Consider the following 15,586-nt stretch of genomic DNA (forward strand, 5'->3'; position numbering starts at 1 on the left):
TTGTGGTGACTTCATGTACTGCACCATCTCACTGTATTCCTCATATCCCCTTTTTTCTTTCTGTAAATAATTCAGGATGTTGGCTGATCCCGTGACAGTGGTTTGGTTGCACACAGTGGTCTTTGCTGTCTTAAAATATTATCTTATCTGCATTAGTGTTTGAATGATAAATTCCACCTTAATGCACAGGCAGGTTTTTATTTGACTCCTTGAGGGCCTGTCCAAAACACAATGAACACAGCACTGTGTTTTTAAAGGCATGAGACAGAGATTATTCATATACATGGTAAATATCTCTCTCATTTCTTTTCTACCTTCACACCCCGCCCACTCACTGTCCACTCCACAGCTACCTGTTGTAATCTCAAACCTTACAGAAATACAAGTTTACTATGATTAAAACTAAAGCTGGGAGTCAGGCTGCAGGCCAGACAGAGGAGCGAACAGTTGCAGTGTGTGTTTTTCTCTCTGGGTGTAATATGACACAGTGAATGGGGCCGGGCTTGATTCAGCTCCTCCAGCCAGACAAGCCCAGCCCTTCAGGTCCCAAAACAGGTTGCATGACACAGCCGGGTGGGGCTGTATTATCTGGTATCCACACCACACCTTCCGACTCTCTCCGTTGCGCAAAGACGCACAGCACCGTATATAACCGCACGGACCGCGCTGCGCTCGCTCACCGCTCTTCCTCCTCTCCGTGTCCGGCTCCACACACTCCGATCGTCCGTCATGTTCCGCTGTGGGATCGCCTACCCTCGATGCAGGTGGATCGTGCCCCTGCTGCTGCTCTTCGCCATTATTTTTGACATTATCGCCATCGCCGCCACCTCGGGATGGGTCGAGGACGAGGACGCCAAGTCCCACTACGCCAGTATGTGGGAGCAGTGCCGAGGCAGGAACGACAACTGGGAATGCAAGTCTCTCATGGAGCACTGTAAGTGTCACTTTGCACCACACACCAAACACAATGTAGGTGATCCAAATGGCGCAAAGACAGAGGAAGCATGAGTTCACACAGCCTGTTACACGACCTGGTTTTGTGTGTGTGTGTGTGTGTGTGTGTGTGTGTGTGTGTGTGTGTGTGTCGCTGTGGTGTTAAATTCAACATTCACACTGTAACCTGAAGGACTCGACCTCTGACTAGAAACTCCAGGCTGAGGGGGAGGAGGGTGAGGCCTACAGTCCTCTCAGGCAGGCAGGCGCACTGAACTTTGGTCCAGCCATGATCCACTGGCTCTTTATCATATCCAGTCGGGGTAAAGGCAGTAGAGAGGAGGGAGGTTTCATGCAGGTGCTGAACAAAACAGCCTCTTATTGGAGTTAACTTTGAATTTGACATGCCTCTTTTTCAGTTTGTGTGGCCCTGTATCACTGTGAGTGCTTCAATGGGCTTCACATGCCTTTAAATTATAGGTTTTCAATCCAAACTAAAGAGTTACCTCCTCCTCATATGATCTACTGTGTGATAAAAGACATACGTGGTAAGAAATCTTGTAATTTGTCTGTCAAAATACTTTCAATTCAGAAATCCTCCTGTAAAACAGCAGCTCTTTAACCTGTGACGTCTTCTAAAACCAGGGGATACGGCACATCTTCTTTAATCTGTTTTTAATACACACAGTGATCTAATATAAGCTGCAGGCGTTGCTTTGTTTGTGCCTTATAAAAACTCTTCACCTTCAGCTACTTATGATTTACCTTGCTGACCCCAATACTACACTATTACAGTATGTCTTTTACTGCAACCAGGGGCGTAGCACCAAATTCTAGGCCCCAAGCATAAGCAGTATGTGCAGGCAGGCCCCCCGCGCTTCGTCTCTTGATCCATGTCTCTCTCATGTACCTTTTGATTATTGATTTATTTATCTATTTACTTTACAAAGTCAGATTGCTTTCTTTCTTTTCATTTTGGGAACCTTGATTTGTCTTTCTCGGGGAAAGACAGGACGGTGTACGTTGGTGCCTTAGCTGCGTTAAGAGACAAATCCGAGTGCAGAGCCTCCACTGTTTTCTTTAAGAGAAGTTCAGCATTTTAATCGGGATTATTCGGCCAATTTTAATTTGGTCATGGCACTAGTTATGTAAAGACAAAACTGCAAAGAAAACCATCCTCCAATCAGTTCCACTCCCCCCTACTGCAACACCCCTGGCTGCAACAACTTACAATAGTAAAACTATCTATGCATACGTGTAAGAGAGACTTTGTAGGAGCAGAGTTGAGCTTTAAAATAACTTGATTTTAATAAAACTGCTCACAGAGAGTAGTCGTTTGTAACAGTTTGCCAAGGGCAAAGTTTTAAACCCACGAACTCCTAAAACACTTCAGGCAAACCTTGAATATTTTACATACTTCCTAACCTGCACTCTGTCTGCCTGTCAAACCTGCTAACACAAACACAGCTAGACAAACTGTTAATTAGATTTTTACTTCAGAGTGAAGGTCCAACCAAAGATACATGAACTCACACACACTCCCTGAAATCGTGTCGAACAATGACTGCGAACAGAGCAGACTTCTGTTCTCGCACTCTCTCTCCTCCTCAGGTTGTATTTGTGTTATCCCACACCCACACTCGCCAACAAAGGCTGTATTGTTGCTCATATCAGGCTCTGTGGACGTCGGCTCGTGATGCTAACAGCACGTAGCTCCATACTGTGATCTGCACAACATATATGATAATAAAAATGCTTCTGTTGGAGCTCTGATGGCCGAATATTCCTCAACAGTTAAAAGTTGCCGTGCCAGAAACTCCACATTGTTGTAAGTCATTGCTGCATAACCTCAGTGGTGGCCTGTCAGATCCTGACCTGAAGGCTGACTGTGATGGAAGTGAGCTTTTGTTAAACTCTGACAAGCTCCGATACACATACTGTTTATCAGTGATCTGATATGGTGCAACGAGTCATGTATTGATCAGTTGTTTGAAGGAAAATGAATCATTTCTAATGCAAAAACTAGCAATGATTTTACGTTTTCAGCTTGTCAGATGTTTGGATTTGCTGTTTTTCTTGGTTTTATGTGATAGTAAATTGAATTTTGGGGGGTTTTGAACTGTTGGACGGACAAAACGAGACATTTAAGGGCGTCTCTAGGTTATTGTAATTGGCATTTGTAGCTGTTTTTGATTAGTTTAGGATAGATTGAGAGAGTGATAATTAGTTACAGCTCTACTGCAGTGTCCACTACATGTCTATGACATAAGATTACAGTAGTAATTGTCTCTAGATGTAAATTCCAAATCACACTTTTCTTTCTTTGCTCCTGTGTGTCTCTTAATGTTTAGACAATGGATCAGTGGGAAGTTGTGAGGATATCGTGGCTCAGTGACAGCTCAGTAGAGACAATTAAACTCAAACAAAAGTGCTTTTATTTAATCCTCGTAATGCAAAAAGTATTTTTTCGGTCTCATTTGAAGTTTCAGTTTTGTTCTTTGTGTGACCGTCCACTGCTTCTGTCCTGGCCGGCTCTCAGCAGGACTGAAGTGGTTAAACAATAGACGGTCGCAGCTGCCAGAAAAACTTCTGGGTGCATTCTTGCCTCGAAGTTCCTCTGAGCATTCTTGAGTCACAGTTCTGGTCTAAAAACTTGTGGGGGTTATGTTGGTGAGTGGAACACGGAGGAAACAAACATGACCAGTACAGTTGCTGTGTGCGGATGTAGGACGCAGTGAATGTTGGCACCGGACCAAAGACTCGCTGCAGCTTTCCTGTGAGCTACAGGAATAAACATGTTTGGGCTTGAGTGTCGGCAGAAAGTATGAAACAGTAAAGTTTAATTACTGTTTTGATGTGAATCATTGCTCAAGGGAGGGGCGGTATGACGATATACCATCAACCAATCTGACAACTTTATACAACCATCAGTGACACAACTTGATTTAATCAGCTAAAACAGAAGTTCCAGTCTGTGTATTCATCCATTAACAGCTGAAACACAATATATTGATACCACAATATGCCAGATATTTTCATCATTTCGTCTAGAAATCGTCTTCACATTCCTCGTTTTATCCCAAAGACGTTCAGTTTACTGTCATGTGTGACGAAAAAAACTAGCAAATCCTCACATTTGAGAGGCTGAAGCCAGTTTCCAGTCGACTTTTTTTGGTTTCTTTGTTTGTTTCTTTTTGTTTCTTACCTTTATTTTACCAGGGAGTCCCATCTGGTTAAAGAGAGACCTAGCTGAGGTAGCAGCTGTGTGAAATAACAACATGTTAATATACAACATGATTTATAGATACTCACAATAACACAAGAGAGCAGTGGCCTTTCAAGAAACACATTCTTCACGAAGCCTCGATTAATACAACTTCTTGTTTTAGATATTTTTGCAGGTTACTCTATTCCCAAAGTGCGTCGTAGGAACATTTCGTTTTCCCCAGATCTTTCAAAACCGGGGTTACATTAAAAAGCAACCACTTGGAGGAGTGTAGCGGGTAACCGCCGAAGCTGAGACTGAAGGGTAGATTAGTTCATTTGAGCTGTAAGAGAAATTAAAACATGGCTGCACCATTCATTACCGTCACCACTTAGCCTGTTAGGGGTCGCAGGGGGGGCTGGAGTCTATCCCAGCTGACACTGGTCGAGAGGCAGGGTACACCCTGGACAGGTCACCAGACTATCACAGGGCTGACACATAGAGACAGACAACCATTCACACTCACATTCACACCTACGGACAAGTTAGAGTCACCAATTAACCTGCATGTCTTTGGACTGTGGGAGGAAGCTGGAGTACCTGGAGGAAACCCACGCTGACACAGGGAGAACATGCAGACTCAAACACTGATGGTGTGTTTCTGACACAGGGAGAACATGCAGACTCAAACACTGATGGTGTGTTTCCAGCACTGAGAGCTTCTAGCCGAACTGATCTCCCATTAAAATCTTTCCAAGCTAACCACAGGGAGTCGAGCCGATCCCTGCTGCCTGTGTGAAAGCCTGTTTCTAAAAAGGGTTGATGAGTATTGTCGTTGACTGTAAGACCAAACACTGTTATGGCCGATGCTTTGTGCAGTGTACGTGGGAGAGTCGGTGTGTTTTTGCATTTGTGGAATTCATAGGAGTCTTTTAGTCAAGCTGCAGTTAAGAGCATGTTCCTGTGTGTTTGTAGTTACTGTAAAAGCCCAATCTCTGCAGTTTCTATCAGAAGAGGAAAGCAGATGTTGAACAGCTGGGTGGCATTAAGTTTGAGTGATCGGGACAGGCACACACCCAGACGTTTTCACCATGTATATTAAGGACAGAGCATTCCCCTGCTTAAGACAGAAACAACATGAGGACGCAAGACTCTCTGTCTTTGTTTCACCCACAAATGTGGACATTGCAACTTGAAAAACAACCCTGGACTCACATACCTCACACTTTATGAGCTCAAACATCCCATCCCATAGCTGCATTAACTATAGGGAAGACACACTTCTACAGAATTTAAGTATTTTAAATGCACCGCAGCGCAGACGATAAATCAGTGTCACAAAACCACATAGTGCTGGAACGCAAAGATAATTACGTTCAGCCTTTTGGGAGAACAACAACAACCTTTAAGCTTTCAACAGAAACAATCTGACTGCATCTTCAGTAAAGTTTGTGACATGATTTCCAGTATGTGCTCATTTTCAGCTGTAACTTATGTGGCGTTCATGTGTCGTGGGAAAGGCTGATACGGACAGTCCTTATCGTGTGTGTTTGCTTGAGTTCACTCTGGTCTCATAGTGTTTTGTTATAGTTTAGTAAATATATCATTGATATCTGGACAGTGTTCAGTCGCTTTGACTTCCTGCGTCTTCTTTGAGGAGAAGGCTGAACCAGTCGAACTCGTCTGGTGTGTGTCAGTGTGTGCATTATGAGAGAAATACCTCAGGCTGAGGCAGGTAGGGCATTACCTGAACACACACACACACACACACACACACACACACACACACAGGCAGATGTGAATAATTCAGGGTGTTGGCAGATCCAGTAACAGCGCATTGGGTGTAAATGCTTGTTGAAAGTGCACACAGTGGGCTCGGCCGTCCTCTTCAAAACACCAGGATTATTTGCATTAGTGTTTTTTTGTTTAATGAAACTCAACCTAACACACAGGCAGGTTTTTAGTTTAATCCTAAAGGCCTGTGAATCCTGTCCAGAACACAGTGAACACTTTAAAATGTGTTTTAAAGGCACGAGATGTTTCCTAACAGATTATTTCACACAGTAAAAGCTTCTCTTTACCCAGCGACTCCCCCACTTAAACACATTTTATTTCACCTTTTTTGTCTCGTGTGACGGCTTGTACAAAGAGGCCCAAAGATCTACAACCACGCACGGTGGGAGTCGCCCATTTCGGTACCACAAGTTCCTTGTAATTACGGACGCCATGCCTGCAGAGCGTCACAGAGGGACAAAGAGAGGGAAAGTGTTGTTCAGGGAGTGGCAGGCAACAGACAGCTCGCCTCCCTCTCTCCCTCCATATCAGCTTGAACCTCACTAACCCTGTGGAATGTGGCGTCATGAGTTCATGCTGTCGGTGGTGAGAGGGAGGGATCATCAGAGCTCAAACAGGGACTGCAGATCATGTAGAAACATTGCACAACTCATGAGTCATTTATTTCCAGAAACAAAGCACAGAAACTTTCAAATTTACGAACAAGCTACGCACAGAAATGATAATAAACTTTGTAGCTACATCATACTTCAAATATAAAGTCGTAAGCTGCAAATTTTGTGCTTTTTTTGTGGTTTGGTTTCAGAAGTGTGGAAAAATGGTAATAGTTGTACAGCAAAAAGAAAGACAAGTTCATTTATATTGCACTTTTCAGCAATTCAGAGCGATCTGCATAAACATGGAAAGCATTGAGACAAATTGCAAAAGAAACACATAATAAAAGGACATTTAAATACAATTAAAGAGCCAGAAACAAGCTAAAATATACGAAAACGGGGACAAAACACAAGAATAAAAGTTATAGTGCCGTAAAAGAAATTCATAAATGTTTGATATAATAAAAGACAGCAGAAAGAAAGAAAAAGAAAGAAAGAAATGCTGTGTAAACATCTACATTAGCAATGCACTAAAACACTAAAATCATCTCTAGTTTCTTTTATAGATACTTAACGAAAAGTAATGTTGTATTTGCATCTTTACCACAAACAGCACTTTTTTTCTGTCTCATCAGATGTTCATTTCCTGCGTCTTTTTGGGAGAATATTAACTGTAAATAAATAAATCTGCCCAAACAACAATAAATTCAAAAGTCTGAAACCATAAAACTGTCTGTCTGTTCAAGTGCTCCAGTGTTTCCCAGCGTGTAACTAATCTGTGTGTTTGTTTTTGTCAAACTCCAGCTTGGGCCGCGGCAGTCGCTGCTCTCATGATCATCGGCCTCCTCATCCTCATCGTCGCCTTCATCATATCCTGCGTGGCCCTGTGCTGCTCCCTCAACATAACTCTTCTGCCCCTCATCGGGATACTGTTGATCGTTGTCGGTAAGATTCGCACACACACGCATGAACACGCATACAAATGCCACATTTCTGTACGTATGGCTGCTGCATAATTTGTAATGTGATTAGAAATGTTGGACAATGAAATTTGACTTTACCACACATGATCAGCACTCAAGGAAGATGAACGCCTCAGGTCTTACAGCTGTACAGTGCATAATATTCCATCTTTAGAAAACAAGTTTATGCTTGCATGTGTCAGGGTTTAGCAACTTAACTGCAATTTTGAGGAGCAGCTTCAGGTCATGGCTGTATAAAAGCGTCGGTTCACCTAAACCACACACAAATCTCACTTAACACCAGTGATATTAAGTTAAACTTTTGAGATATGACTGCCTCTGGGTCTTCAGACGTCAGCCAACAGGGTGGAGAAGTTTACTGGGACTACTAAAGACCCGTACATTACACTGAGCAGTCAGATCGTCTTTAGACAGACATGCTGTTGTTTTGAGCCTCACAAACTTAAATTAATTTCACCTCAGCTGTCCTGTAGTGGTGACAAAAATCTAAGAGGCAGATATTTCAAAACTGAAACTATCTGCATGGTTTGATGCCACCAGTACCCAGTAGGGCTGTACTGAATGGTTCGAAGCTTTGAAGATCCATTCATAATGATAAAAAAAGTTAAAATTAGGCTGCACTAATATTATTTTTTCTGATAATACAGCAAAATTAAATCAAATCAGAGTATTTGTAGAATTAGATTCCAGTGATGGCAGCGTGGGATCATTTCCGACTCCAAATATTTCCAATATCCGCAGCATCGTAAGGTCCAAAAGTCAAGATGTATTGAAAAAAGATGGATGTAATCACTTACCAAGTTCATAACATGACTTTATCTAATGAAATATTCAGCTTCAATTCATATTTGTTGCTGTTCAGCCTCTCAAAAACAACATTTTCAGTGCGACTGCTCTCCCATTTTCTGCACACAAAGGGAGGCATGCACCTGTAATTATATTTAATCATTAAAGAAAGTTAATTAAATAGACAAAGACCGACTAATTCAATCAAATGAATCACTTTGTCAAACTAAGGAATTTATTTGAGGATTTTTTTAGGCTGATGACGTTGTAAAATGTGGCGACAGATGTTCAAAGCTCACTTCAAAAACCTCAAATGAGAAGGAAGTTGCATTCGGTGCAGCCCTGATACCTGGCTCCAACACCAAAACAATATCTTACTTTGAAGAATATAAACATGTTTTTCTACAGAAGCCTTTTTGTCCTTGAAAAGAACAAGTCAGCATTCGCAGATGTTGAGATGTTGTCTCAACACAAGCAGCCAAACAGGAAGTTTGCTTGAATAAAGTGGTTTAAAAACACCATAATGAGGATTTGAGTCGGTGATTATCGGATTAAAGACCAAAAAAAACAAGACCATTTATCCGAAACTGTCTCTAATTTAATGTTTTAGTGCTTGTTGCTACATACACATTTTGATTTTATCAAAATAAATGAGTTTTAATACCTATTCCTACAATGTCAAGTAAGAACTTTCATTTTTAATACCACGTCTAATGCCGATCATGTTCCAGCTGAAAATAATACAAGTTCCCATTAAACCTGACAAATGAGACATCAAGGTGGAGCACACAGATAAAGGTTAACAGTATGTGTAAGAACAGAGGAGTGACAGACAAAGCCAGGAAATGTCACATTCAGGCTTTCTTTCGAGGTGATAGATTGAAGTGGGAGTCTGAAAGAAAGGAAACCAAACCTTAATCCCAGAGGAGGGTGAACATGATGATGTGTGAGAGTTTGACGTAAAAAAGGAGAAGGAGTAAGTGAGAGACGAAGGGAGGGAGGTCAGCAGAAAGTGACATTTGTTACAGGAGGAAGGAGGTGTTGGTGTGACCATGGGAACAGCTGGTTCAGTCTGTATATGTGACTGACTCACCCCACTGAGAGTCTGAAAACATGGGACGGGGCCACACACACACACACACACACACACAGTAACTGACAGGTGAAACAGCCAGCCACAGTTCACAGGTACTGGTCTGTGATGATGTCTGAGTTAATCTGCCGCCAGGAGTTCAGTGTGATTTGCATTTGGCTTCTCTCAGAGAGATTTGGCACTTGGCTCCCACAGGTGGCACAAAATTACTCCTGCATGAGTCAGAGTCTCAGAAGAAAGAGAAAGATTTTGAAACAATAAGTAGATTAGAACTCACGGTATCCATCTGTAGTTCTCTCTTCCCACCAGCACAGCAGTTACTGAATCATACTATACTTTATAGACCCATTATACCACACTTACCGACATAATCTGACACATTGTGCTCAATAATTTGATTCAAGTGCAGTGCTAACACTAAAGCTTTTTAGCACCTTGACTTCTACTGTAGGTTTCCTCTTTTATTTACCCTTATTTACCCTTTAAAACTAGTCTAGCATTAAGCGAGAGGGCTGCAGTGTTAGTACTTGGGACATGTGTGGACCTTCAGTTTACATCTACTTAAAGTGCTCAGATTGTTTGATTAAGTGTCTGACATTATTGATTAAATAATAATTGTTTGTTAAAGAGTAAGATCCTTTTCTTTACTTGAAACAGCCTTGAAATCGCGGTCACCAAACCCACCAGACTCCATTCAAATAAACAGTAATTTTAGCATGCATAGAGGCAGCATAGTTTTCACAAGTAAGTAAGTCAGTCACTAACGGAAGGGTTTATTTCAACCAAACCAGAGTTAGAGATTGTTGGCACAGTGGAAAGACGAAACAAGAAGGTTTTTGTGGGTTTTATTTTGTTGCTGTCGACTCTGAATGAAGTGTGTTTTACAATGATTAAATTACTCTTTATTTAAATGGACTCTGGTGGGTTTTGTAATAGAGATTTTGGGGCAGTTTCTGGTTGAATATAAAAGATCTTGCTCTTTAACAAAAAGGTCTATCTCTGAAGGGATCCTCTCCATAATGCTGCCAGACACACAGTGGCAAAAAAAAACACTTTTACATTGACATAGTGACATTGCAGACTGTTGTGAGGCTGCCAGCTGCAGCATTCTCACTTAGTGCTGGACTAGTTTCAGGTCCAGATTGAAAAATATCAAAGCTACTTTAAGTGTCTTTAAGCATTATTCTGTATGGGCTTGTTTGAGCTCTTCACTGAAGCTACATGATGTTTAGTGTAATTAGGTTTATTTTGTCTACTCAAAATAGATTAAGTGTAGAAAGTTTCTTTTAATCAGACAATGTGTTTTTAAGGAGATGTAGTTTATACTACATCTCCTTAAAAACACATTGTCTGATCAAAAGAAACTTTCTACACTTAATCTACATGATGTTTACATTGAATTCAATGTTCAAACTTAAGACTCGGAGTTGTTATGACTGCACTATTCCATCAAATCTAAATGTTACAGACACATTTCTAAACTTAACACCGATATAAGTGTTATCTGTCAAACATTAAGGATCTTTTCTACAAATGAGAGTGAAGTTTTGCTCATTTGCATGTAGCTGCACAGGGTGTGTTTGTAATGACTGATGTGTACTGGCATGTCAGGAGGGTTTAGAAGTCGGACAGTTTGACATAAAATGTGCTTGTATTCTTTTGTTTGTCAGTTATTTAAGGGCAGATAGAGACGGCTAAAAACATAAATGAGGGTTAAAAAAGTTTCCAGGGAAGCAGAAGTGTGCTTTTGATAGTAAAACATGACCTTTATAAAGTACGTCAGTGCTGTTTGGCACCGATCCCTCAAATGGATACCTGTCTCTGATGCATCCATCTTTATACGTCTCTGTGAAGTGTTTGTTGCAAATGGGCTGAAACAAACTGTTACTGTGATCTACTCCTGACTTCACAGAGAGGGTGTGTCTGATTAAATAGTCTGTGATTAACAGATCAGTTTATGTTGTGATACCTGATTCACCGGCCTCCCCTCCTTAGCTCGAGGGCGTTAAGGTTTACCGTCACTAAAAACATACATCACGGGACAAACCAGTGTCACACCTTTCTCCAGAATATGTCCCTGAAAATTGTAGTCAACCATGAGTTCCAGTGTAGTGTTTTAGATTTGATTACCGTCTGCGAACACTGACTCACCTGATGTTGATGCGTTGATGTAACTCTCACACACTCGTGTGACAGTGTTTTCCACACCCTGCTGTTAGTATCAGTGTAATCACCTTTCTCTTTCTCTCTCTGTCTGTCTCGCTGCAGTGATTCTCCAGTTCATCGCTCTGATCATCTACCCCGTCAAATTCAACGAGCTGATCTTCGAGGGCCAGTATAACTACACCTGGGCCTACGGCTTCGGCTGGGGCGCCACCATCCTCTGCATCGGCTGCGCCATCCTCTTCTGCTGCCTGCCGCGCTACGAGGACGAGCTGACCGGCCTGGCCAAGACCAAATACATCTACTCCTCTGCTTAAAGACTACACCTGCACACACACACACCCAGTTACAGACATTTCCACATTCCACTCTGACCTGGATCTGTGTCAGCTGTTGGACATTTTAACACTGTTCCATTTCACCAAAGATCCACGATGGCTCAGCTCAGTTCGACCTGGTTCAGCAGTGGAAACCTCCCTCCTCCATCTATCTACCATCCACGAGCAAAGCCAGAAGCGTGGGGTGCTTCTCACTGGAAGTGGACTGTGATTGGATGTCGCATCTGCTTTAATGTACAGACCTCTATTTTAGATTAAGTCAGCATCATATGAAAATGGTTGTTTCTCACATTCTGCATTTGAGTGAAGCATATTCCTCATTTTATCTGTACTTTCTACCAGTAACTCTCAATGCAAGATCACCCAAGTGCACTTAACCTAAGGGATGTAACTATGTGTAAAGCATAGCCTGGTTTATTCTACATCTCTGAAAACCTTGGAAAGAAGAGCAATTTGGACTAAATTTGCACAGGATGCAAAAAGGAATCATTAATCATCATTTGGTCTTGTCCCGTGTGTTTTAATTAATTTCCCCCAATTCTTTAGTGTGTGTGTCTTGTAAGAAGGCTCGGAAGCTGAATGTAATCGATACGTTTGAAAATGTAGTTTAATAGTTGTGTTTGCACCTTTTTTTTTACGCATTTTTTGGATCATTCTTATCTGCTGTTTGTCTCCAGAGTTTTGTATTCTTAATTTAGATTTTACCAAAGGGGTATAACTGGGAGTTTGCTGTGCTGTCTTTGTATCTGTACTGAACACTCAAAGAAATTATTTGGACTATTGTCAGGTTTACATGTGTCAATTCGAGAGGTGAGAACCAGAGGGGCGTGAGTGACACGGGGGGGTAAAATGAGTTTTATATTTATATCAATTGAAAGCTCTTTATGAGCACTTTCTGTTGCCAAACCAACCAAGAGTTATTAATCAAAAACCAAAAGACTTAACCTCGAACAAGAGAACTGTTTGGGGACATAAAGGGCATAAGTGCACTTACTCACTTATAGAAAAATTCAATAAATGTCAAAATATTGTTCATTAAATATACTGTCGTCCACATGTTATGAAGTTTTAATATTGAAGATTAAATTCAATAAAAAAAATCAGCACACACTATGGTCAGTTTTTGTTTGTCTGTCCTAAGTTGGTCAAAGGTCACTTTCACCTCTGGTTCTTGCCAAAAATGTCCATCCTGCCGAGTCAAATCATTTTAACATAAACTAAAAAATATTCATGTAAATCAATCAAATAAAACTGACAAACAGAGGAGGAGACTTTATAGATTTAAACACATAATTTACTTTAATAAAGTTAATGCAATAACTGCTAATAAATTCTATTCATCTCAAATATATTGAATCATATGTTTAAATCTATGTATTTCATTATTGAATTTATTAACAGTAATTACATAAACGTTATTTAAGTAAATTAGGTAAATTCTATGAGCTAGGGTTACATGAATATTTCAGTTTTATGTGATGTAATTACACAAATTGTACTTTTTGGTGTATGTTAGAATTACTTGACTCAATTAAATTGAAATTTTATGTGTAATTGAAATAAACCTGACTATAATAATTATAATAATTTCTGTGAGTGAGCAGACACTCGACAGCGTGTGATGGTTGATTAACATGGCTGCTTTTCTGTCACTCTGATCTGAATTTCCATTTAGCTTAGTAATTAATTAATTTAGAAAATATTTAGATATTTTCTTTATAGTACTTTTTTCCATTCTGACCGTCATTTAAAATTGATCAAATGTAGAAATTTTACCCATCATTTTTCACTCACATGAGCTTCCTTGTTAAATAATGATGTCATGTTATTTTGGTTTAAAGGGAACATTATAAACCCAGCAGCATTCTGTGTTTTCCATGTCTTGTTGCCTCAAAGTTCATTATCTAGAGAGTGTATTCAGAGAGGAGACATTCCTCACAGAGAGACGACCAATCATGTATTTTCTGAGAGCCTTGATAAGTTTTGATAACGCTCCTGTGGCTGACCATCTGCTGGTTTGATGAGACACTGAGACCGAGGTGAACAATCTTCTGACATACTGTGTGTTAAACTCGTGCCTTAGCTTCTTCGGTGTTGTGTTGTTGAATGTCCTATCGACCTGATCAGTCTGGTTTTACTGACTCACGCTTAATCCCAGTCAACAGATGCATTTCTGTTCATGCCAGCTTCCTGCCCGAACACGACCTGAAAGAGTTCTGGGGAAAGATTATGTGACTGTTGAATGAAAGAGGAGATGTAAAGACTGATTTTAGATCCAGCTCATGATGTTATCATCCCACTCAGAGTCTTTCAAGTTGTTTACGCAGTAAGTTGCTGCGTAAACAACTTTTTGATTCAGTAGACACTGAGAATCAGGGCAGATGTAAGCAGGATGTGTTTGAAGAAACTTCATGCATGTCTCGACGGTGATGTAAAAAAACAAACATGCTTTTATTTCCATGCATGAATCTCTCTTGACGCCAGCATTTTCAGACGTTATTAGTCACTGTATAGGGGTATGTATTGTACTATAGAGAATGTCTTCTTAACATTCATCCACCTCTGGAAATCAGCTGTTCTTCTGCTGTAGTATGAACTGGTTATTTTTGGTAGTCTGTGTATTTTTATGCAATAAAAAGATTTTTTTGAAGTGGTGTCTGACTTTTTTCTTTTTTTAACAAGTGACTTTATGTTTGGAGGATAAGAGCTGCAGGATCTTACATTTAATGTTGGAAATATTTGCCTTTAAAAGCATTTAAATAGTATTAAATTTGAATTTATGAGCTCTTAATTGCCACAAATATTTTATCTAACACAGTGGTTCCCAACTGGTGCAGCCATGGGGTCCAGATTTCTTCTTAGTCATTAGTCCAAGGTGCACACAGTGTAATACATTCAACGTCATACTGGTGTTTGGCCATGTCATCCAGCTAGTTTGCTGTCTCTGTTAAGTAGCTGTCTGTTGGTCACTCACTCTACAGCAGCACTTCAAAATAAAAGCTCTGTGTTTGTGATTTAGTGTATGTGAAAATAAGTGTGTTTTTTTTTTTACAAACATGACAGTTTGCAGGTCAGTTGAGGTCCTTTCAGAACGGACCTGTGACCCACCAGCTGGGAAACACGGATCTAATTTATTTATTTGTCAAAATTGGTACACATTTCTGATGTTATAAATCTTTAAATCTACCTCTGAACTTAATAACATGTTTTTACCTTATACTTGCTTTTACTTTTGGACTAATGTTCTAATGTATTATGCTTATGATATAATAATAATAATGATAAACTTTACCTATATACCACCTTTCACACAAGAAATGCAGCACAAAGTGTTTTACAATAAGGGCAGTATTAGCACTGAGTGCTTCCCGTGACATAATGAACATAATGCAGAACTTATTAAAACTGTAAAACTATAAATCATAAAATCAATAAAAATTTTAAAGAGTTGCAGCAGCGTGAAGCGTAATAAGAAAGAGTTTCAGACCTGTATTAGGAGAGTCAGAGCTTAAGCTTTCTTTTAAAAAATGTTAGCGAGCTAGCTTCCCTGATATCTATGGGTAGTGTGTTCCATAGCTTTGGGGCGTAACTGACAAAGGCTGAACCTCCAATAAACCAGTAGTTTTCATTTTTTAACAAACCAAAATTAAAAAAAATCCATCTCAGAAACATGACACCCGCTGAAAAATAATGCA

The 15,586-nt window shown here is 40.3% G+C and overlaps 1 protein-coding gene across 1 annotated transcript; it reads left to right on the forward strand.

The window, feature by feature from the left end:
• The first annotated feature begins 556 nt into the window (after positions 1–556).
• Positions 557–14,541, forward strand: perp (p53 apoptosis effector related to pmp22). Its single transcript, XM_050070644.1, has 3 exons — positions 557–934; positions 7,333–7,473; positions 11,659–14,541. The coding sequence occupies exons 1-3, from the start codon at positions 730–732 to the stop codon at positions 11,868–11,870; spliced, it is 558 nt and encodes a 185-aa protein (XP_049926601.1). The 5' UTR covers positions 557–729; the 3' UTR covers positions 11,871–14,541.
• The last annotated feature ends 1,045 nt before the right edge of the window (positions 14,542–15,586 follow it).

Source organism: Epinephelus moara, chromosome 19, assembly GCF_006386435.1.
Source record: "Epinephelus moara isolate mb chromosome 19, YSFRI_EMoa_1.0, whole genome shotgun sequence".
Taxonomy (NCBI): Eukaryota; Metazoa; Chordata; class Actinopteri; order Perciformes; family Serranidae; genus Epinephelus; species Epinephelus moara.

Coding starts and splice junctions, on each gene's coding strand:
- perp (XM_050070644.1), top strand. CDS start 730: ATGTTCCGCTGTGGGATCGCCTACCCTCGATGCAGGTGGATCGTGCCC. Junction 935..7,332: donor CAAGTCTCTCATGGAGCACT/GTAAGTGTCACT, acceptor GTCAAACTCCAG/CTTGGGCCGCGGCAGTCGCT. Junction 7,474..11,658: donor GATACTGTTGATCGTTGTCG/GTAAGATTCGCA, acceptor GTCTCGCTGCAG/TGATTCTCCAGTTCATCGCT.